Source organism: Lepidochelys kempii, chromosome 5 (genome assembly GCF_965140285.1).
Source record: "Lepidochelys kempii isolate rLepKem1 chromosome 5, rLepKem1.hap1, whole genome shotgun sequence".
NCBI classification, from domain to species: Eukaryota; Metazoa; Chordata; order Testudines; family Cheloniidae; genus Lepidochelys; species Lepidochelys kempii.
The window spans coordinates 112,195,147-112,219,115 of NC_136384.1; the positions used below are offsets into that span (position 1 = coordinate 112,195,147).

The 23,969-nt window shown below is 42.4% G+C and overlaps 1 protein-coding gene across 3 annotated transcripts; it reads right to left on the bottom strand.

Moving 5' to 3' along the window:
• Positions 1 to 2,016: 2,016 nt before the first annotated feature.
• On the bottom strand, positions 2,017 to 21,167 carry PLIN2 (perilipin 2). Of its 3 annotated transcripts, none has more exons than XM_073345476.2 (9): positions 20,954 to 21,167; positions 16,204 to 16,260; positions 15,927 to 16,122; positions 15,078 to 15,160; positions 13,264 to 13,549; positions 12,752 to 12,936; positions 12,039 to 12,176; positions 10,043 to 10,333; positions 2,017 to 3,365 (listed from the first exon to the last, which is right to left on the bottom strand). In XM_073345476.2, the coding sequence occupies exons 2-9, from the start codon at positions 16,231 to 16,233 to the stop codon at positions 3,231 to 3,233; spliced, it is 1,344 nt and encodes a 447-aa protein (XP_073201577.1). In that variant the 5' UTR covers positions 16,234 to 16,260; positions 20,954 to 21,167; the 3' UTR covers positions 2,017 to 3,230. The 3 variants fall into 3 exon arrangements, with proteins under 3 accessions (XP_073201577.1, XP_073201578.1, XP_073201579.1); XM_073345477.2 differs by lacking the exon at positions 20,954 to 21,167 and adding an exon at positions 17,237 to 17,936; XM_073345478.2 differs by lacking the exon at positions 2,017 to 3,365 and having other exon boundaries at positions 9,119 to 10,333; positions 20,954 to 21,162.
• Positions 21,168 to 23,969: the final 2,802 nt, after the last annotated feature.

A 23,969-nucleotide genomic window follows, 5' to 3' on the forward strand; every position in this document is an offset into this window, starting at 1 on the left:
CTCAGAGAGACTCTTGCAGTGAAAAACAAGGCTCTGGATTTCTAATGTAAAACGCACGCCTGTCCTGGGGATAGAGGGTTTACTACTTGGATAGCCAACCCACCAATAACCGTCCAGGACTTCTCTATACGTCATAAACAAACAGAGAACCAGCCCCCCCACCCCACCCCCCACACACACATACACCCAGCACCTTTAAAGAAGATTACAAACTACAATTTGTAACATTAATGCATATTAAACACACCTCCCTCAGCCAGGCAGATGTTGGGCAACTCCCAAAAGACTGGACTTATTGCCATCTTTTGGAATATTTTAATACAGGCTGGTCTACTCTGAAAACTTACACTGGTGTAGCGACATCTGTGAGGGGTGTGAAAAATCCGCACCCGAGAGACATAGCCATGACAGTCTAACCCCCAGTGTAGGCAGCACTCCATGGCTACACTACATAGCTTACTGTGCCACCCTCTAGCGCTGCTAAGGCAGATGCTCTAAGCAGATGGGAGAGAACTCTCCCACTGACTTAATTACTCCAGCCCCAGCCAGCAGCAGTAGCTATGTTGGCAACAGAAGCTCCCCCACCCACATAACGCTTTCCCCACTGGCGCTGAGGTCAGTGTAACTTATGTCTCTCAGGGAGGTGGCTTATTCACACCCCTAAGCAACAGCACTTGCGTATCAACATAAACTGTAGTTTCTACATAGCCTCAGTCAGGTGGATTAACTACAGTGATGGGAGAACCGCTCCTGTCACTTGCAGTGAGCATCTACACTGAAGAGCTACAAGAGCAAGGCTGCAGCTCTATTGCTGTAGCGTTTTAAGCGTAGACATACCCTGTCAAAATCATTCATGTTACATTGTTGTCATACAACATTATCTACCACTGTGCAAATAAAATCATCACACCAGCACAGGGGTTCTCAGACTTTTGTACTGGTGGACTCACAGCAAGCCTCTGAGTGCAACCCCCTTATACATTAAAACACTTTTTTTATATATTTAACACCATTATAAATGCTGGAGGCAAACCGGGATTTGGGGTGGAGGCTGATAGCTCACAACCCCCTACGTAATAACCTCGCAACCCACTGAGGCAGGGGAGGGCCACATCGGAGTTGTGAAACTGTATGGAAGGCCGGGTAGGGAAGGCTGTGCCTTTCCAAACAGCCTGGGCTCCACCCCCTATCCGCCCCCTCCCACTTACCGCTGCCGACTACTCCCCTCAGAACCTCCAACCCATCCAACCCCCCCGCCTGCTTCTTGACCCCTGACTGCCCCGACCCCTGTCCACACCCCTGCCCTGACAGGCCCTCCAAGACTCCCACGCCTATCCAACCACTCCCTGTCCCCTAACCGCCCCCCCACAGAACCTCCGCCCCATCCAACCGCCCCCTGCTCCCTGTCCACTGACTGCCCCCCGAAACTCCCTGCCCCCTTACCATGCCACTCAGAGCAGCAGGAGCTTGCAGCTCTGCTGCCTGACCGGAGCCAGCCACACCACTGCGCTGCTCAGCAGGAGTGGCGGGCCAGAGCGCTCGTGGCGCAGTGAGGTGAGGCTGCGGGGGAGGGGCCGGGGGCTAGCCTCCCTGGCCAGAAGCTCAGGGGCCGGGCAGGACGGTCCCGAGGGCTGGACGTGGCCCACGGGCTGTAGTTTGCCCACCTCTGCCCTGAAGGGTCCCAATCCCCACTTTGAGAACCCCTGCCATAGCACCTGTTATATTAAAACAAATATAATCAGTACCTATCTAGCTCTGTGAATCTGCATTCAGAATACAGGAGTCAATTTTGTTTGTCCCACAAATGGATATCTGTGAGCCCCAAAAGTGAGTCTATCCCTTGCCTGCATAGGGTCAGGTGCAACTCAGTGTGTGTGACTATTTGTGAATCAGAAGCCCATCTGGTCCTTTTAAAATGCATTCTTTCCCCTGCTTCAAATCATCAAAATGAGAGCTCTTTAGGTAGGAATTAAGTACAGGAGACAACAAAGAAGAGAAGTCCAACCACACCAACTCTAAGATTTATAGCTCAAACTTTATTTCAAGGCATCTCAGTGACTAGACTTCAAAGCTTTCACAAAAATCAGATAGTACATTATGATAGAGTAGGGGTGTCAACCTCATTCTATAGCGAGAACCTAATCAGGATCCGTGGGCCTGGTCTACAAAATTAGCACCATTTCAAACCCACAAATCCACAATGGCTTCCCAGTGATGACAGTAGAATAAGAGTAGAACATGATCTATAGATAACAACATAACACTGGGTCTGATCCTGCAGCATTCCTCGCATACTCCAAAACTCCCACTGAAGTCAATGGTGCATGCAAGAAGTGCAGTATCAGGCCATTAAGTTATTAAAGTTAATTGCTCTATTTGGTTACTCAGCGCAAAAAAAAAAAAATGGTGTGGGTCTAAGTTACTATTACCACAGTTTCTCCTTTGGTTCAGTTTCTCCTCTTTCTGTTTGTCTTTTGCCCATAATTATTTGTATGTCTCCTCCATACTTCTTTGTTTTCTCCTTTTCTCTTTCCTTTTTCTCCCTTTGTGTTCTCTGCCTTCTTATTTGCATTTTTCTGCACTTGGCCCCATATTTGGGCTCTTCTAACCCCAACTCCCATTCTTAGTCTCCCCCCAGCAGCAGAAGTACTTACACATGGAAGGGAGGCAGTGGGAAATGAAGTTCTTTCATTATAAACACTTCTTACAAAGGACACTGTTTCAAGCTCTTTAGACACAGAGTCTCACCAAAACTGACTAGGATCCCATGATCAAGCCTGTAGTCCTTTCCAGCAGCAAAGAGGTAGATGCAGAAGTGCTTTACACATAGACTAAAAAGGGAAACTTTTATCAGCAAATCCTAGTCAGTTTCCTTTTTGCTGACAGCCCTTTGTGCAGTGCTGGAGTGCTGTTTTGGCTGTTGCTGACAGCAAACCAAATAGCAGTGCAGTTTTAAATGAATGTGTACACCAGTCAGTACGACTGGGCCATAGGAGGCCTGAAGGATGGAATTTTGACACCAATGTTATAGCGTTACATTAAATGCAGTCCTTAAAAAAAAAAAAAAAGAGATGCAAATCAGAATATCAATGCAACTAAGTGAAACAAAATTGATCCAAAAACTGTATGCTTCAAGAGCTAGATAGATTTCTTTTTAAAAAGCAGAAATATAAGTTAACATGGCAAAAAAAAAAAACATCAAATCAAGAGAACAGTTTTGTGCCTGATATTTATTCAGCTCTTGGTTCCATGGTGATAGGGCCATTTGTGCGTGAAAAATCTTGCTGGTCTTCCTCATCCAAACCCAAAATGTCTGGAATATCATCAGATTCTGAAGACAAGTCTGTGATAGTGAAATCTGGCACCTGCAGAAGAAGAAATCCAAATAAATGTGAAGGTTAAAAAAAAAAAAAAAAAAAGAGCTGAACACTCAGGACTCCAACTGAAGTCAACCAGGGCTGCAGGTGTTCAGTACCTCAAAAATCAGGCCCACAGTACTAAACAAATCAAACAAACATTCTCAGTCTTATTTTAGATAGAGTGACAGAAACATCTTAAGCAATATAAATTAGTGTATTAATAGATACATTCTTATAAGAAAGGTGGAACAGAACTGCACTCAACACAGAACATTTCATAAATATTTTGGGGTGGTATGTTAAGAAGGTTTTCTAATAAGATTGGTCTCTTGCAAAGACTTAGTGTATATTATATCTCACATCAATTTAGAGGTGTTATATATCTTTGCTATATCATCTTTATCTTCAGTCCACTTCAAAACTTCAGAGGGGAATGAGGGACTGAGAAAAAATTAATGGAGAGCCTGGTTATTCACAGAACAGATACAGCACAGGTGATATCAACATAAGCTTTTCTACGCTGCACTCAGTTGAGGCAGTAGCCTCAATCTTGTTCTGAAGAAATCATATGGGGAAGTGATGCAATGAGCTGTAGCTCACGAAAGCTTATGCTCAAATAAATTTGTTAGTCTCTAAAAGGTACCACAAGTACTCCTTTTCTTTTTGCAAATACAGACTAACACGGCTGCTACTCTGAAACCTGTCATTAATCCCACTAAAAGAAAAGGAGTACTTGTGGCACCTTAGAGACTGCATGAAAAAACTTGTACAGATACAGACAGACATCATCTTCCTTTCCAAATGCTGTGTATATATAAAGTCTGCTGCAGTTTCCACGGTATGCATCCAATGAAGTGAGCTGTAGCTCACGAAAGCTCATGCTCAAATAAATTGGTTAGTCTCTAAGGTGCCACAAGTACTCCTTTTCTTTTTGCGAATACAGACTAACACGGCTGTTACTCTGAAATTAATCCCACTGACTCCAAATGGCAGCAAGAATGAGGCTCCGTCTCCCTAGTGGCAGAAATTGCTCTGCACCCTGCTGCATAAAACATCCACATAGTAAGAAAGACTCCACCTAGTAACACACTTAAAATAACTCATATACTTTTCAGAGTAACAGCCGTGTTAGTCTGTATTCGCAAAAAGAAAAGGAGTACTTGTGGCACCTTAGAGACTAACCAATTTATTTGAGCATGAGCTTTCGTGAGCTACAGCTCACTTCATCGGATGCAGTGAGCTGTAGCTCACGAAAGCTCATGCTCAAATAAACTGGTTAGTCTCTAAGGTGCCACAAGTCCTCCTTTTCTTTCTGTATACTTTCAGGATCTGTACATAGCATTCCTTGCCACACTAGTAACGAACTAGGAAGTCTAAAACAATGTAACCAAGATATCAAGAGCCAAATTTGGAGGTGAATGGTAAATTAGGCTATGTCTACACTGTACTTTTGTCAGTAAATTTTTTGTCGGTCAGGGGTTTGAAAAAACCACACCCCCACTGACAAAGGTTTTCCTGATGAAAAGCGCCAGTGTGGACAGCACTTTGTCTGTGGGAGACGCTCTCTCACCCAAAGCTATTACTCCTCATTGGAAGTGGTTTTATTTTGTTGGTAGAAGAGCTCTCTCCTGCCGACAAAGAGGGGCTACCTGGAGTACCTTACAGCTGTAGCAGTACAACTGTGCTGCGGTAAGGTGTGCAGGGTACACGTAGCCTTAGACTTACACTAAACTTCTGCAGAACTACTTCTACCCCCTGTACGCATATTTAAGGGAGTCTACATTGGAGTCAGTCATTTACACCTTCTCCAGCCACCTTGTCAAGTTACTTGGACTTAAACTCCTTTAGATGTTAGAAGAATGGACGCAAGTAGCTCTAAAAGACTCTAAATTAGGCCCTATTAACATTAGTGATTCCAGCTGCAAACCCTGTATAAATGCACTATGTCAGCCTACAACAGGATTTGCATCAGATTTATCTTTATTTTCCAATCTGCTAAGTTGCACCAGTGGAGTACATATTTAAAAATTTATGAAAACCCGCATGTAGATCAATGCAAAAGCCCCTAATGTAAGAATCTCTACATCACCTCTGTATTTGCCCTTATAGTTTCATATTTGATGGGGAATGGGAGAACATGTAACCCTCATTTTTCTTGTGATCATGACCAAAAAAAGCCAGGTAAAAACTTCTCTTGCATCCCTTCCCCCTCCATCTACACTAGTTACATTCTCTATTAAGTTACTTTAGTCCATAAAAAGTTAAACTACACTCCAGTATATGTGCTTTTAGCCACTGTCTTATCAGAATTTGTATTTTGTAACTTTAGTAAGAAAAATATGGGGCGCTATTAAGAGACTTTTGAAACAGAACTACATACAATCAGCACAGAAAAGCAGTTCCTTACTTTACAGTTTTAGCACATGGATTCAGCCTTTATTTGCATGCATCTAAGACTGAAAACTTCAAAAAACAAGTTTCAATCTTCATGTACAAAAATAATAAATTCAGAATGTTAAATATTGATATCCAGAGTATTCACAATGCTACTGCCCAATTGTTAAAATACCAAGCACTGCACTGCCTGAATGTAACACTTTACTGAGAAAGCAATCACCAAAATTCATTGATAATCGCAGATTAGAATATTGGTCCTCAGTTTTGTGGATGAGACTTTTGCAATTTTTTCCACCTCATGTAGAAAAAAAAGTTTTGTAAGCAGCATTCAATCAATGCATTAGGGAGCATGAGAGTCCTGGTGTAGTCAGTAATAATATTACAGAGAGCACCAACATATGTTTTATTAAGATAGAGACAGCTTCATTTTTCATAGCTTGGAACACATTCTACTCTCAGCTAGTTCTGTGCAACTCCAATAGAGCAGACTGTTACTGATGGAAACAACGCTCTTTGTTCTGAAGAGCGCTGTGTAAAGTAACAACAGATATTTTGTAAGATTATGCAAGTACAGATTCTGGCACTTAACTTCCTCAGGTTAAGTATTCACATTTGGGGTAGAAAAGCATTGCAGCATACAAGTGTTTTCTAGAATCTTAAATGGTTATTCTAAGCCAAAAACTGAAGCAGGAAAAGTAACTAGTATCTAAAAGCAGGTGTAGAGTCAGTCAGGCCTATCTTTATGTCAAAGATCTTACATTACAACTAAGCGAGGCGTAACTTTACAAATTGTTACTGTTCTAACCCTTTGTTTTAGAGGTCAGTGCACTTGTTTATAAGTCAGTATATTTAAAACTTTCGTAGCTTACAAATGATTGTCATGGTGTAGGAAAGGAGGCAAAGTGGACCACAGAAATCAATAGCTGAGATGTATGGTAGTTTGGCTTTTTGTTTTCCTCTACCAACATCTAGAAGATTATCTGATTGTTTGAGATGGGCTAAAACACTATTTAGTATGAGAAAAATCAAAGTGTCACTGAAATCACACCATTCCAGCAAGTCATTATGCAATTTATCAAACCCACTGCCTTTAAAAAAAGTTTAAATCTCATGTTTATTCTCAGGCTGATGGTAGAGTGGAGAGTTTTTATAAAGTGTAGCTGAGCTGTTCTTTATGCAAGCATGGTGAGAAAAGTTTAAAGAGTCAGACATTAATGTGAACAGCTTCTGCCCTTACCAAGGCTTTAAGGGTTCACCAATTCTCCCCAGTGGGCATTTGTGAGGCTTTTAGCCTCTAGCTTCAAACTAGACCCATAGGAAATGTGATACAATGTTATTTAGTTCAGAATGGTTTGGCAGGCAACTATGGATACAGTCAAACCCTAGAACAGCCTACAGCTGCACCTACGCTAAGTGTTGTAATTTAGCACTGGAGCTAGCAAACAGGAGCTTAGGCACAACCGACTTAGTACATGGAACAGGAGCTGCTTTGGGAACATTCTTTTACCCATGGCTGCTGTGTCTCAAGGAAAGAGCTGAATCAGTCAACTGATCACAACTAATGGGCATTCATGAATCACACTGCTCCCCTTCACCTTCTTGGAAAGGTGTCAGTGCAGAAAGTCACCCAAATGCTTTTGCTCAGTTTTATAGATCAGGAGACTGGCTGACCAGGGCTGCTCAAGATCTCCACTCCCAGGGACCCACCAGTCTCAAACAGCTGACATTTAGAAATTCAATCCTGAATCTCTCAGTCTGAGAGTAGCAGTAGAAGGAAGACCAAGACTCTGTGTGTGTGCTCAGACTGGGAGAACTGACAGCATCATGCTTTCACAGGCACCCATTTGTATAGAGTCTAGCACAGAGGTAGTCTATTTTTGTCAAAGTCCAAATGTATTGAAGGTATAGGCAAGGTCCAGACTACAGAAACACTTTTCATACTGCAACAATAATGGTAAGTAAATACGATTTTGCAGTCTGTTCAACAGTGTCTGGTGGTGTGGATTTGGCCCATCGTCTAAATGACAACCCCTGGTCTAGCACTACAACCCATTTGTCCTTGCTACTGTAGCAGCAAGTACTTTTACTAACAGTCCTCTTCAAACAACTCAGTTCAACTGATCATGAAACTCCGCTGTGTGACCTGTGCATTTAAAAAAATGCAAAGAAGTGTTTTAAAAGGTGTTCTTAAACCGTCCATTTAGCATGGAGAAAGTTTAGGGCCAATTCAGAGATCTAAGCAGCTGTAGATTTTCTACACCTTCTTCCAAGTCCCTTCAACAAGTAAGTTACACAGACAGACTTGCTCATCCATGGTGTGCTACACTTCCTTATATATCCTCTGAATTCACCTCAATCTAAGTTGTGTGTAATTTATTGCCAAAAGGCACTATGACTCCTACTTTAATTTACATCCTCCTGTTAGGCTTTTCCTCCTGCACCTTTTTGGTCCCTCAATATGTAAGTTATACTGGCTTGGGAGTGCCTTAGTTTGAATTAGGACTTTGTCCTCCACTGATAATTATGGAGGGAGAATGCAGGATGTTGTCTGAGCTACTAACAATTGTTCCAGTATCCACAGTCCTACTTAGATTTGTAAAACAAAACAACCCCCCCCCAAAAAAAAGATTAACCTGTATTTTACCTTCTGAAATCTCTAAAGGGAACAGCAGAAAACTCTCTCACCCACCCACACTTAGTTGTGCCAATATGGAGAGCCCAGAGGCTGAACATGTTAGCCCAAGCTTGACCTAGGGTAGAACAATTAACTAGTGTCCATTAGTACTGGATCTGAAGTTTTTTTTAAATTACATTTCTCTCCAGTGTACAATATGCAGCACATGTAGTAAGCAAATTAAAATAGTGTGATTAAGTTTCAGATCTTTGTAGTTTCAAATGCATGTTTGTTTTTAATCACAGCCATCTATTTTCAGTTCTGATTTTTCCAATGAAGAGTATTTGGCAGTCCTCCTACAGCCAAATGCAGTAGGTATTAGAAGTCACATGCAAGAATGCCCATACTGTAAGCAGGATAAACAGCTGTCCAGGCCATCCTGCACAGACCACCTCCTTTAACATTACTGAGCAGTCATTTCTGCAGTTCAAGTTCTCTCTAAAGAGAGACAATACACACAGACAAGCTGGAATAAAGCTAAGAGGGAGTGAAAGGGTGGATGGGGATTCCGGGGTAGGAAACAAATGCAGCAGCAACATCTGACCCATCTCTGTGTGTAATCAATCTGATGTGGGTTAGTAACCAGTAGTTTATATCTACTTTTTTTGCATTTCAAGCCTGCCTTCTCCTGGACCCAATTCAATAAGTGCTATAATGCTTGTTTTTACACCATTCAAATGAGACAGACTTTGGCTGCTGAAGCATTTATTACTGAACATACAGAATGAATTACAAAAAAGTGAAAAGGCACTACAAAGACACATGAAACTAGGCACCCTGGTACAAACATGTGTTCATATTCCATACTGCAGATTTAATTCTCAGTACTGGTTTTAGTTGACTTATTGTGTAGTTAAAGGATTTTTTTTTTAGAAAGATTTGAAAAAAATAAGGGCAATGAAAACTCATGGCATTTAAATAACTCTGGCTGAACAAGTTAGAGTCCTTACTTGAAAGCAAAGTGGTAGATTCACAAAAGCATAATGCCTTAATATGAGCTGTTCAATGAAGTGATTAAGACAATCGTACAGTCTGTAAAAGCAACACAGTGGAAGTTTGAAGTTCTTGCTGAGCTGCAGGGCTTTTAAATGGAGCGCTAAACGAGATCATACTACTTCTCTATTTTTCCTGCACAGATCACCTGACTAGTCAAAGTATTTGGTTGCAATGAGTTCCATTTAAGGTCATGATATTGGACACTTTAGCTGTCAGACAAGAAGCTTCTTAACCAGTAATAAGGTGAACCACTGCTGTAAGCTCCTGAAGTGTCAAGCCTCAAGGCACTTGGTGCTTGTCATTATTTCCAGAGGCACTTAGACAGGACAGCAAAATAATTTTCTAATGAAAGAGTTCCTCTTAGGTTAGAAAGGACACAATTAGATCTTTAGGCCTCCACCATCCCTACATTGTGGATATTTTCCCCCATAGCTGTCAGGTGACAGCTACAGTAGTTAAGTCACCTTGATAGCTCAGACTGCAGAGTGTGCGCGCGCTATGCAATTTAATCTGTGCTGTGTTCAGGCTGTTTGTTGTCCTGGCTGGCAATTTTCTCCCCTTCACCCTTGTGCTCAGCATGCTGAGACCCAGCCAGTTGTGGGTAAAAGGGACCTACCAGCCAATTGAGTGGTGTGTTGTTAACAAGATAATCCATCACATCATCCAGAGACTCCTTCATTTTCTTCAGCTGTCCTTTGCTAGTGGTGAGAATATTATCTGATACTTCGTGGAAAGATGAAGCAGAGTGGAAGTTCCTATAGACGTCTCCTGCCATTGCCCCAACATGATGGACTTGGTCCTGAATGTTCTGCGGCAACCCCTGTATGCTTGACACCAGGGTGAGGCAAGTGGTCTGAAGCTGCTGAGTCAGGCTCCGTGCAATAGCTAGTGTGCGTGACTCAATGTGCTGGAAACAAAGCATAATAGCATTTTAGAGTTAAGCACTTCATTGACCAGAGAGTTGGTTGCTGCAGCAACCCTACCATTGCTGAAAGGTCATCTCCCCTTCATTCCATGGTGTGGAGAATTGAAGCTGTGGCAGGTGAGAGCAGGGCCTTCATTTCATAGCCCTGGTCTATACCCTGCGGGGAGGGGGGGTGTCAACCTAAGATATACATAAAATAGTGTAGCTGAAGTTGACATCTTAGGTTGACTTACTGGCCATGAGGATAGTGGCAAGTAGACCACTGACACTCCCCCATTGACTCCACTTCCATCTCTTACAAGCTGGAGTTCTGGAGTCAGGGAGTGTGTTCTGGGATTGATTTAACGTGTCTAGACAAGATGTGATAAATTGATCCCCAACAGATCAATCACTACCCACCAATCTGGCGGTTAGCGATGACCTGCTCTTAGAAAGAAACTATTAAGCTGTTGGCTTGAAGGAGTTTACTAGGGTCCTTGCTTTTGAAAACAGGTCCGACAGATCTAGGATACATGAACCCTTGAAGGCTGCAAGTCTCTGAAGTGCACTACAGGTCACAGATAGAAACTGTCTGGCTGTTTGAATTACTGAGCTTGTACTGCAGTACAGTTTGCTGAAACAGAGTTAATGCTTCCAGCTTAAAGTTTCAAGCACTTAATTGATTAGCTGAATTTAAAATACTCTCTCATATTGCATTTGTGCAGTTATCAGGACTGGTTGCCAAGAGGCTTGGGAGGAAAGGGAATAGTCTAGGAGGGTGGGGAGAAGAAAGGATTGGAAAATTGCATTGTCAGTCCCACCCAAGTTGTTCTAGTTTATCTTTGGAAAAATCAGATGAGAAGATTTCCAGGACAAATATGAGTGCCTGACTAGGTGTGGCAGAGCAAGTCATCAATAGCTTGTCCCCTAGACTCACAGGCTCAAACCATTGCCATCTGGACAGTAGGTCACAGCAGCTGACTACAGAGGTCAAAAGGCTATATTTTTTAAAATAGCCACACTAAAAATGAGGCTGCAATAAGTATACTCAAAAAGAAGAGAAAAAAAGGAGTACTTGTGGCACCTTTAGAGGCTAACCAATTTATTTGAGCATAAGCTTTTGCGAGCTACAGCTCACTTCATCGGATGAAATGAGCTGTAGCTCACGAAAGCTTATGCTCAAATAAATTGGTTAGCCTCTAAAGGTGCCACAAGTACTCCTTTTTTCTTTTTGAGCATACAGACTAATATGGCTGTTACTCTGAAACAAGTATGCTGAAGCTTGACTGCTAAAATTATAGCAGCATTTGGAGAATGTAGAAGATGGCACCCAGTTACTACATTAGGCCATTACTGCAATGTTGTTCAGGGTTCTTCTAGGAAAGATCTGCATCTAGTTAAACTAAAATTTGTTGAAATGAACTCAGTAGGTGTAGCCATTAGCTTGCATCACTAATTATGCCTGGTGCCAATAACTACTAAAGCTGGCCACCATATAGCTGAATTTAATTTTGCAGAGCAATTATGGAGGGAGCAGGGCCCTACAGTGGAGAAAGGGAGAGAGTCACCATTCAGGTTCTTCATGCTTGTGGTGCATCTTAGCAGCATAGGAGGTTTCATGAATAATTTTGAAACCACAAGGACCAAAAGTTACTTGTATGTATATACTTTGCAATATGTAATTTACACTCTTGGTACATTTACTTACCTCAGCGATGTGAGATTCATCACCACCATCATTTTGGCCTGTGTTTTTCTTCCATTCTACCCAGGACTGATACAGCATTTCCTGGGCATCATGAAGTTTCTGGTTGGCACTATTCATGTTCTTTCTTGTGTACTCAATCTAGAAAACAACCAATGAGGTAGTGAAGCAAGGATCCCAAACACAGTTTAGGGTGATTATAAAATGTTCTCTAGCCTGCCCACTTTTTGCAAAAACTCATTTCAAGAGACAGTTTTGTTGGTGAAAGGACATTAAGATTGGGGGGGGAAGGGGGGTGGAGAAAGAAGGAGGGGGCAGGAGAAAAAATCTGCCTTCTCTTGTTTTCTAGTAGTATCATGTACAGGTCTTAGTTAGAGTAGGATTCTTTAAGTCTTGCTATGATACTAATGGCATGGAGTAGGATTCTTGAATAGAGCTGCAAGACATTCACTTCAGGGTCTAAACTGGTATTAAGTACATTTTCTATTAGTCTTGCAAAAGAGATGCAATTTTATTTTGGGAGTTGAGACTGAATCAGTTTTAGTGTAAGATGAGAACTTCAAAGATAATAGGTGTGTTCTGTACCATTAAGAACCTTTGATTTAAATATTGAAACAATTTTGGTTAAGTTATCCATGTTTCTTTGGCAAACCAGCTCTAAGACAAAAAGACTACCAAGAGTTTATTTACACCCCAAGTCAGAATTCTTAACTTACCAAACTGACAGTGTAATTGAGGTGTGAAATGGTCTCTTGGCTTTTGTGCTTAGCATCTCTAATCCTGATTAAGGCCTGTTGGTAGGCACGGGTGCGGACCTTTGAGGACAAGGATCCGAGTCTAATGTAGTAGCTTGGCTTTTGAATTCCAACTTCAAATCCTTCAACCTTTGTAACTTCTTTTGCTAGAGAGAAAAAAAGGTTATTTTAGTCAGACTTAAAGAATTAGGTTAGCAGTCCAACCTCTGAAGGATTACACAGCAGTCCAACATATATCTAGATAGGGCAAACAAAAAACCCTACCCCTTCATTCTGAATAAGCCACTTTCCTTCATATGCCTTCCCTGCTGACAAGAAGGCATCATGGTTGGCATGGTGAAGGGCCATGTCTGAAACTAGTGTCAATACAGTGCCACTCCATTCAACTAGCAGGGTTGTCAAGTGACACCACTTGTCTCTCCCCCACTCCCAATCCCCATCCCCAGTTGGGGTCTCATCTCAATTAGTCTTACCTAGCTCCTCTTCAGTAAGTGGAAGATAATGGTCTACAAGAGTCTCCGACCTGCTGAGTGCGCTATCCACCCCACTGCTCACCATCTGCACCACACGGCTTCCCAGTACAGTGTTAATGCTGCCATTGACAACTGACTTAGTCATTTCCACACTATCATGCACAGCTTCTTTAGTCTTGTCCATGACTCCAGTAATTGTGTGGGCAACAGTATCCCTGGCACCAGTCACAGTGATTGTTACAGCCTCTCTTGCACCAACAACTACATCCTTGGCATTGGCAACCACCTGCAAGGAAGAGAGGCAGACTCCTCATTTAATAGTGGGGAGGTATTTAAGTTCTGGATTTACACACACCCACACTTTCCAAAAGTAGAGACTACTAGTTTCAGTATTCTTTAAGAAGCATTCACTACAGTGATAGAAATTTGACTGTCATAGCAAGCCAAAAGCTACAGCTACTCAATCAGCATTAGAGGAGGCATTTCTACCACAAAGTGAATTTGTAATTTACACTGATGCAAGCCTAGAAAGAGTAGGGTAGGAAAAAATAAAAGTTTTGGGTGCCTAACCTGCAACTCTTTAGAGGGACCAAGTATTAATGCCCTAGTTCTGATCAAGGGAGTCTGTTGGGTTAGGAAGATTTGTTCTTCCTACAGTGGATTTTACACTACCAGGTCATAATTAGGCTATTTATACTAAATAGTCATAGATGTTTGAGTCTCTCTCCATATCTAGCCAACCTTCCAGGTAGTACTGAAGCATCACTACTGAAAGTAACTCAAGTATCACAATAGACAGGAATCCAGCTATGTGGTCCATTTGGTTGCACCATGTAGGAGACTACTTGATGAGAGGTTTCCTAATCCCCCAAACCAAACACCTATAAACCCCTGCAAAGAAGCTTCCAACTACTCTAAGGACAGTAGCAATATGAAGGGAGGGCCAGGAGATGAGCTTTATTAGTTAGAAGACCTTGAAAGACTTCAGGCTAGAAGGCAGCAGTGTTAAGTGTCTTACAAGAGAAATTTTTAGAAAGACTTTGCAATGAAAATTTGAAGACTGTGAGCTCAGTCACAAGCAGTATTCTTCCATTGTACTTGCAATGTAGGAAAGCAGATCTTCCTACTTTGCAGTATGCTGAGCCACTGGGAAGTAGGTTAGATTAAGGTCTTGGAGCAGTGACTGTCTTCCTGTGTGTTGGACAGCACCGAGCACAATGGGGTCCTCATCCTAAATGGGACCCTTGGCACTACAGCAATATATAGATAAGTCATAAATTCACTACTTAGTTTTCCTTTCCACCTAAATGGATAGTGAAAGCTATAAAACTTTCATTTCATAGTTCTCCAGTTAGCTCATTTTTAAGTTATATAAACATTTTCTATGAAGTGATTAAGTCATTTTAATGTAAGTTTAATATGGAAACTTTCCACTTCAATTACATATAAGCCATTTCTAGAGTGCTTAGCTATCTGAAGTATTGCAAAAACATTAACCCTTATATTGCTCTGGCAAACCAGGGAAGTATTATCCCTATTTAAATGTGGGGAGAGGGAAACATAGAGGGTCTGAATCACAATAGTGCCAGACAGCCATTGACTTCAGTTGGAGTTCTCTTCCTCCCACCCCCAGATGTGAGTATCCAGAAGGCCCTAAGTGACTCCAAAGGCCATAGGGTGTCTGAGACAAACCCAGGGTTAGAACAAAAGTTCCAAATTTTCAACATTTGCTCTGCTCCCAGCCTTGCTACATCAGTAATTACTGAATCTCTGGTTATCCCACTTAGGGATTTAAATGCAGTAATTGAATCTACCTTGTCAGTTGGTTGATACAGGATAGGCAGCCTCTCTTCAATTTTGTCCAGTCCTATGCATGCATAGCTGTTGGCAACTGCAACTAGAGAAGAAGTTTCAAGAATGATTAAGTTGCCCTTGTGATGTTAAAATAAAAACCCACAAAGCTAAAGGTTAACATTTGTTGAAACAGGAAGCCCAATCCAAACAAGTAACATTTTGTTTAGTTTCTTCCTTAAAAGAAAAGAGAAAAAATGTTTATGCAGCTTAATTCTACAAAAGCTTTCAAGCACTTTGCAAGTGCAAAAAACAATTGACATCTTTTTCAAGGAAGTGACCTTGAGAACAGACTGATGAAATGTCTGGCCATTTGCCAATTCATAAGAACAGGCTGAGCTAAACCCAGAGCAAGCAGCCATGAAACAGTTGCCAAATTTGTAACTACAAGTTATACTCAGAAGTAGGTGAAAGGGAAGTATGATGCAGAGCTAAAAAACTGTGTCAACGGTTAGGACAGAAGTTGATTGCTTGAGTAAGAAGCCTCTTGCTCAAGCAATCATCTTAGAAATCAATGTTAGTTAGGAACAAGTCATTAGAGGTTCACTCTTAGGAGATCTAGAGCTCACTTAACTTCAGACTTTGTTTATAAGAGCTCATTTAATTACAGTTGCTCATGGCTTATTGCACAAAGCAAGGTAACAGTTTTCCTGCTGTCATGGACTTGTTACAAGTAGGTTTAACCCCACATAGTGCCCCCAGATTCTTTTCTGCACCCTCCCCTGCTTCCCCACCCCCAAAGCCTATATATTTATATAGGAACTCAATGGAATAATTGAGCATAAATGCACAGAAAAGTAGTCATGCCTTACTTTGTGGCTCCAGCTTCTGGATGATAGGCATAGCATTTGTCATGGCCACTGCAGTGATGGTCTTCACTCCTTTCTCAGCTATCTCACAGACTGATTTCAGATAGGGATGGTTATCTTTTGTGTTGACATAAGCAGAGGACACCATGTCATAGGTGGAACTCACCAAGGGAAGGCTGACAACCCTGGCTACCACATTCTGTGTAAACAGAGAGAAGGTTATACTCACATCCTTCTTGGCTACATAACAAAGACTGACTAATCATCAACTCATACATACCTGTTGAGAGTCAGCTGCTACTAATGCCATTTTTTTAGGTCTTGAATCTTGTAGATTCTACAAGAATAAGATAATCCAAATTAAAAATTCATTAAGTCCCCAGTAGCCATACCACCATTCCACTTTAATGATTTAGGATGGAGTGCCTTCCCTTCTGGAGAAAAAAGCAGTTATTCTTAAGAAAGGCACCCAAAAAGTCTTTTGAATACTTGAGAGTGTACCATCCCCTTCATGAGAAGGCTCCAGACCGTGTGGGCTGTAATGAATTAGAGCTTATACTGTAATAATTTAGATAGCTAAAGCTTAGTTTCTCTGCTACATTCACTAGTTCAGTTAATAGATACAAAACTAAACAGGATGGTCAACTAAATAGTTTGAGAGGTTTGTAACACAAATTTTTTACTGATTACTTCATTATTTGACAGCACTATGTTTCTAATCTAGATTACCCCTGTTTGGATGCATCTTCCACATAGCAATAGAAAAATACTGAAGAGCTAAAAATTGTGATTGTAGGTGGGAGGACCCAGGGTTTTACAGCTACTTTTAACTAATATTTCAAAATGGACTAGATTTTAAGGTGGTCAGTGCAGAGGAGAATCTTGGGGAAAAAGTTAGAATTGATGTATCTAAGAATCCCAAATCCTGCAGACACTTGCACATTTGTCACTTTAAGCACACAAGTTACTTGTGTATTGTTGTTAGTGAGATTAAGGTAAATGTGTTTTTGCAGGATCAGATTCTAGTGGACATATTGCTGTACAAGAGGTAGTGTCATTGCACCTCCTACAAAGGATTTAAAATGTAGCAGCATAAACAAATTCATAGAGTGGTGTTGTCTTTATAGCTGGCATCTGTATTGGATTCCTTCCCCACCTGCACCAAAATGGCAGAGGGTTTCGGCCTGTCACTCCTAAGACACAGACTGCAGATCATTTAGGATTGGGCTATCCCATATACAGGGTAGGATTTCCCCACTGCAGAGAAAACCCTGAATTAGTACTGGCAGGGTAAATGTTTATTGCCAAATCACATTGGGTTGGAAGAGAAGCAGCTGTCACATGAAGACTCATCCATCTTGATTCTCCACAGATGGACTTCTGTAGGGCCAGGGAGATAGTATGGCAGTCCTCCCACACAACTCCCCTAAATCTGCCAGGTTTTCATCCCCGTCTCTGGGAATATAGAGGGAGTAGATAATTCAGTTAGGACTGGATATACTAGTACTCCTGAACGATCCATCATGGTGTACTTCCATAGTGTCGAGAGACATGACAGAAGACACAAGAACAAGTGCTCTTTATTTGTTAGAGTCAAACATGACTGCGCCTTTTTAAGGGTCTGTTCATTCTCACAGGACCCATGTATCTCAGGACATTAGGACACCACCTTATAGTCCACAAAAGAACTATAAAAAAAACCACACACACCACACTGTGTGTGGATTGGTTTGTCAGGAGCTCCTGACAAACAGTACCATGTTTACGAACACTGGTGCACATTACAGTAGTCAACATTAGAGTGCCTGTCAGATCAATGGTCCATCTAGCCCAGTATCCTGCCTTCTGACAGTGGCCACAGCAGGAAGACCCACAGGGAATGACCATGCACAGCTGCCTTTTGTAACCCCCCCATGTAGTAATAAGATCAGCCACCATTTGTATGCAGAACCAATGTGGCATGCAGCTGATTATTATTAACGACTACAAATGGACAGGTGCAAAAAACACCGCACATACACACAAACTTAGTATAAAGAGTATTAAAGCTTACAGGATAGATTCCACATCAGCAGACAATAAAATACTGCAGTCATGTAAAATGTTATTAAGTTCCTTGATAGACTATATCAGGGTGGATAAAAATAATTGATTAACAAAAAAAACTGATTTAAATCAGATTTTTTTTATAAAAATGCTTTTTGAGGAAAGCTATCTAAAGAGAATTTTTATTAAGATATATCTTTGAGCTATGTAGTCTCATCATGGAACAGGGATTGTAAATTCCAATTCTATAGGAGACATATTCATGTAATATTTAAATAAAAGTTTTGTAAGTAAGTTCCAATAGTTCATGGGACTCAATCTTATGCAGCCCCAGGGACTTCTGTACAGATTATTAAGGTTAATCGTTCTATCTACCCAATGGGTCTCAGGGCTCAGTCTAGAAGATACTGTTGGAGATGCTTAGTTTTGCAGTTCTCAAACTGTGGATTTGTGTCTCCAGAGAGAACATGCTTGTTAACAGCAAAAATGTTAACTATACAGAAATGAGAAAACAGATCTCAACCCTATTGTCCCTCTCCAAATTTGTGTACACAGAGTCAATCCCTTACCTCTCCAAAAGGTGCAAAGTTTCAAAAAGTTCAATGAATAGAAGATTGAGGGCAGAATAGATCTGGACAAGGAGAAGTCTGGAGGTAAATGTGAGAAGGGAGGGACAGGCAGCAGAAACAAGAGTGAAACTGTCGGAGCAGCATATTGGAGAAGTCTTGAGGTCTTTCTGAGTGTAGCCTTCATTGATTTGCTATCTACCATACCGTTCTCTCACTAGAAGGGAAAAACCTACAATGGCAGCAGACTGTAAAAAAAAAAAAAAAAAACACCCAGTGTGGGAATAAGAACCATTCAAGAAATAGGTCTGATGATGTTTTAAAGAAAGTCACACCAGTGAACTGGTGAAAGTTACTTAAGCACTTGGATTCAGAGACTATTGCAGCAATAATCTCACTTTTAACAGCAGTAGCTTCTTCTGCTGGAGTAGAAAGAATATTTTCTTCCTTTGGACTAATTCATTCCAAATTGAGAAATTGTTTGGGACCTGAAAAAGCAGGAAAGCTTGTTTTTCTTTTCCAGATTATGAACAAAGAGGAAAATAAAAGTGAAGATATGACAGAGTTAGCTCCAGAAGTAAATATTTTAAGTTTCTCAGGTTGACCTGGCTAACAGTTTTTTTTTAAAAACACACACCCCACACTAAATAGACTAATTCATTTAGCTATTTTAGTTAATAAAAACAAACCTGATTTTAAAAAAAACTTGAATGTTTAAATTCAAAATGCTTGTTTTGTTAAAATAGGTTTGCTATTGAAGAAAAAAATCCAGACTACATAATGTTGTTGTTTTAGTTAAATAAAACAATTTAAATGCCTGTCTGGTGATATTCTCCTCATAATACATCATGGCAAGAAAATCTTCCAAATATTAATGATTAACCTGTTGAATTGGCAATAGTTCACCTCCCAATAAATTCATAAATATTTGCTTCAATTACCTTTGGTAAAAGAAATAACCAAACAATCATTCCTTTTCTGATACAGCTGTAACACTAATCTGAAAAGTTTTTTAAATAAGTCACTTTTAAAAGTAGTGTGTACTTCTAAAAATGAAACCTACATCTGAGTTGTGAGGAACATGTATTAAGGTTATTGCAACAAACAAGAACACACTTCTGTAGAAATCCATGATTAAATTGAGTCTTCCTGACTAGTGATTTAAATCAAATCCACCCTGGACTATCTATATACACAGAACACAACTGAAAAAACTTCACCACCTTTGGACTGCAAGGTACCGCAACACTGGGATGGGGTAGCAGCACCTAGCAAGGAGAAGAGCTATGCAAGTTTTAATATCTATGCAGATCAGACATGACCTTAGTTTTTAAAGGTCTTGTCCAAAAGACCCACACCACAGAGGGCATACTGAATTCCTTTCTCATGGAAAGGATTGAGTTTAGCCATTCCTGGCATGATTTTAACCTCTCATTCCAGGAGCTAATCCAATGCTTAAGCCATCTCCTGACCATAACTACTGCCGGTCCCAAAATATTTTAGAGTTCACTACAAGAATATAACCCCACAAGAACTCTACTGTATATTTTCAGCCACTTTTACAGTCCCTGCTAGTTAAAAGGGAATGTGGGTCTAACCAAAGGAAGCGCTTTTGCAAGATGTATGAAGACATACTTTAGAGACCGCTCAGACAGTTAGACAGGAAAATGAATAAGCAGACTGAGTCAGAAGTTTTGTTCCTACTTTCATAAAGAGGAACAGAAGCGAATGGCTTTCAGCCGTCCAGCAAGGTGTCTAGAAACCCCCTTTCCACTCAATACACCGAGTGGACACAGGGATTGGTTCCTATCAGCTCGGTGTAAACTGCAGACAAACACCTGCCTATGGATGTCGTAACTGCAGCTTCTCAGTGACCCACTGGGCAGAAACTGGCCCAGCATCATGGTGTGATAATAGCAGAGGGGCACCTGGTCACCTTCACAGGCTACTCCAACTGCAAGGACCACAGTCAACGGAGTTCTCCTGCTAGGGCCACCTGAATGAAGGAGGCGACACACACACACACACAACGTTAGGAGCGAAATTTTTCTATACCTCATTAAAGCAACAACAAAAAAACCCCTCTACCCCCAGGGAGACGGGCTTGAACAGCCTCGCAGGTGAGCGCAGGATGGAAGCGGAAAGGGGGGAACCCCCCCCCCCAGATTAAGACAGCGGGACACCCCAGAAATGCAGCCCCACCCCTGTCCCCCCACGCTTTGCCCTAGCCCCCTGCAACCCTGCCCCGGGGCTGTCCGCAGCTGGGCTGGCGGCACGGGAGGGCGAGAGCCATGGCAGCGCCGGGCTAGCTCCGGGCAGGAAGCGGGGAGAGCCCGGGGGTTTAACCCGGCTCCGCAGCCGCTTCAAATGCGCCACCGCGGTCGGTGACGGGCTGCGGCCAAGGGCGGCTTCACTCACCCGGGCGCGGAGAGCGCTGCGGATCCGCCGCCAACGCCGGGCTTCCTGCGCCGAGAGACACCCCCTGCGCTAGCGCCAAGCCGCCCTGGAACCCCCCGGCAGGCTCGCTCCCTCACGCCTCCCACCGGCTCCCAGACACGGCAGTGACCCAGGGCAGCCTGCCCCGGCTATTTATGTAGAGCGGCTGCCTCGGGCCCGCTTTCTCCTCTCGCGAGATGGCGGCCTGTCACGGCGGCGGCGGCGGCCTCCGCCTCCTCTCACGTGACTAGCTGCCGCTGGGCGGGGCGGCGTGCGGGGCGGGGCGCTGCTCTGTGCGCGGCTGCGGCCCGGGGAGCCAGCGCTGGGGCCGGCCTGCCCGGGGCGCTGGCTGATGCGGGGAGAGAAGCCAGCGCCCCCTTGCGGTCGTGCCGTTGTTTGCTTTGCAGTGGGGCGCCGGCGGCAAGAGAAGAGGGAGGGAGGCAGGCCGTCGTGAAGTGCTCTCCCTACGGGCACTGGCGTTCCTGCCGTGTGTCTGTGCTACTTCCGAGTCATTATCGGCTCCAACACAAGCGAGGATGGAGAACGAAGAAGTGGGTTTTTTTTTTTTTTTTTTACCCACGAAAGCTCATGCCCAAATAAATCTGTTGGTCTCTAAGGTGCCACTGGACTCCTCTGTTGGGTTTGTGGATATAGACGAACAGGGCTACCTCTCTGATACTTGATGCCAATGATCAGTTCGCATTCCCCTGTGGTCAGCTCTTGGGCCTGGCCGCTAAGGGTACCCGTTGCTGGCGCCCCACTGCATCGGAAGTTCTGGCTTCCAGTCTAAAGGCAGGCGCCACTAGACCTAGGGTTCAAATAAAGTCGGAGGACAACGCATGATTAAGCAGGAATGGGAGTGAGGGTTATGGACTCAAAAGCAAGGAACCAGAAGGGGACACCAAGCAGAGAACCCCAGACAGCGCTGTTTCTATGCCTATTGGGAATCCAGGGATGGGTGGGTACAAGCCTGCCCACAGCTAAAGATTCCTCTCCCCAGCCTAAGGGGAGGAGCTACTGGGTCCAAAACCCAAGCAATTCTAAGGGACAACTAATGATAAAACAGGGACAGGTCACAGAACTGTAAGTAGAGAGCCAGAGGGAGATACCAAGCAGAGGACCCCAGACAGCACCCATAGGCTGTTTCTGTAGAGGAGCTGGTTCTCTTCTTTTATTCTAAAGCTTCTTTGAATCCTTTCCTGGCCCAGCCAGAGTGGGGTGCCTTTATCTCAGCATAGTGTCTCTATTCTGCCTCTTCACTTTAACCTACATTAAACACTTTGGCTGCCTACTGGCACAGTAAATCTCTTCTTGCATGACAGTTCTTAAGCTCCTGTAACTTGATTCTCATCCACAGTAATGAGGCATTTCCTGTGTAACACAGATTATATCCCTAAGACCAAAACATACCTTATAGGACAGTTGCCTTTTGTCTGACATTTCTGAGCAGGGTTAGGTTCCAGATACCATTAATTATTATTATTTGTAGTACAATAGCAGCTTGCGGCCCCAACCAAAATCAGGGACCCATTGTGCTAGGATAGATGAACACACAGTAAGACATAGTCCTTGCCTACCTTCTACACCTTAAGAGGTATAGGTTAGATCCTGTGACTTGTGTCTGCATGGAGCCTCACTTAACTCAATGTGGTTCTGAGTGCAAATCTCCACCCTCATGCAACAAATTGCAGGGCTGGGGGTCTGCACCTTTGTTACTTTAGTGTCACTTAGTGATTGAAGATTTGTTATCACTTGTGCTGTGTGAATTTCTGCAACATGATAGACTAAGGCCATATGCATCTTATTAAAACAATATTATTGATTAGGAAATAATATTAAAAGATCTTATAAGTTCTTATATCACACCCATCACTATACTATATGACTTTGACTGAACATACCTAATGTAAACATATCCAGCCCTAACTCTGTCAGAGATCATCTAAAGAGGTACCAACCTATAGATAAGGAAAAGGACAATAACCAGCTTGTATCTTTAGCCTGCTGGTTGTTTCTTACAACCTCATCATAGCTTCCTGCCTACTAAACACTGACTCAGGTTTCAGTCTCTTGGGCCTTGTAATGCACCTCTACCAGTGGTAGCAATGGAAGAAACTGATGCATAGACAATACTTACATGAACTCAGGCATTCCTACCAGTATGTTTTGTAACCCTGCTCTGAGGAGCTGAGGGAATACGAGGAGCACATTACATGCCAGCAATGCCCCTCTGCCATGTACATTGGCCAAACTGGACAGTCTCTACGTAAAAGAATAAATGGACACAAATCAGAAGTCAAGAATTATAACATTCAAAAACCAGTCGGAGAATCAGAAGTCAAGAATTATAACATTCAAAAACCAGTTGCTAATTTTTCTTTGTCACCTATTCTACTGGAACTGAGTTCCTGTGACAGTTGAGAATTGCCCCTTTCCTATTTCCTTTCTTTAAACACTAAAGGAAACAGAGTTTTCCTGACTATCTCATTGCCTCCTGTGGGTTTCTGTTTGTGGCTCTGTGCAAGAAAGCAGCCTTGTACTTGTGTCCTCAAAACTGCTATGTTATTTCTACAGTGAAACTCTATTGGCTTCAGTGCAGTTATAGCAGGGTTGAATTTGATCCTAATTTGTGACTTGATTGTTGAGATTTCCCATTACCTTTAGTATGTCCTGTTCACAAGTTATCTTGGTTTTAGATATTGTCTTATTATGCTGTTCCTTCGGATGTGGTTGTCACTGCAAAATCTTTCCAACAGTTTGCTTCTTTGGGCTAAATTTTCAAAAGTGCCAGCTTGCAGTTACAGTTGTTTGTGCAGAGGCCATAAACTAGAGCTACACTGATGTCCTGTCAGTTTAAATACGCAAAATGGTACAAACATTTGGAACTCAACAATTGTGAGCACAGCAGGTGGGAGCAAAAGCAAGGGGGGAGAGAATTGCACAATTGTCTGTATCTAGCATACATTCATCCACACATCTGATTTCTAGAAAATATAGC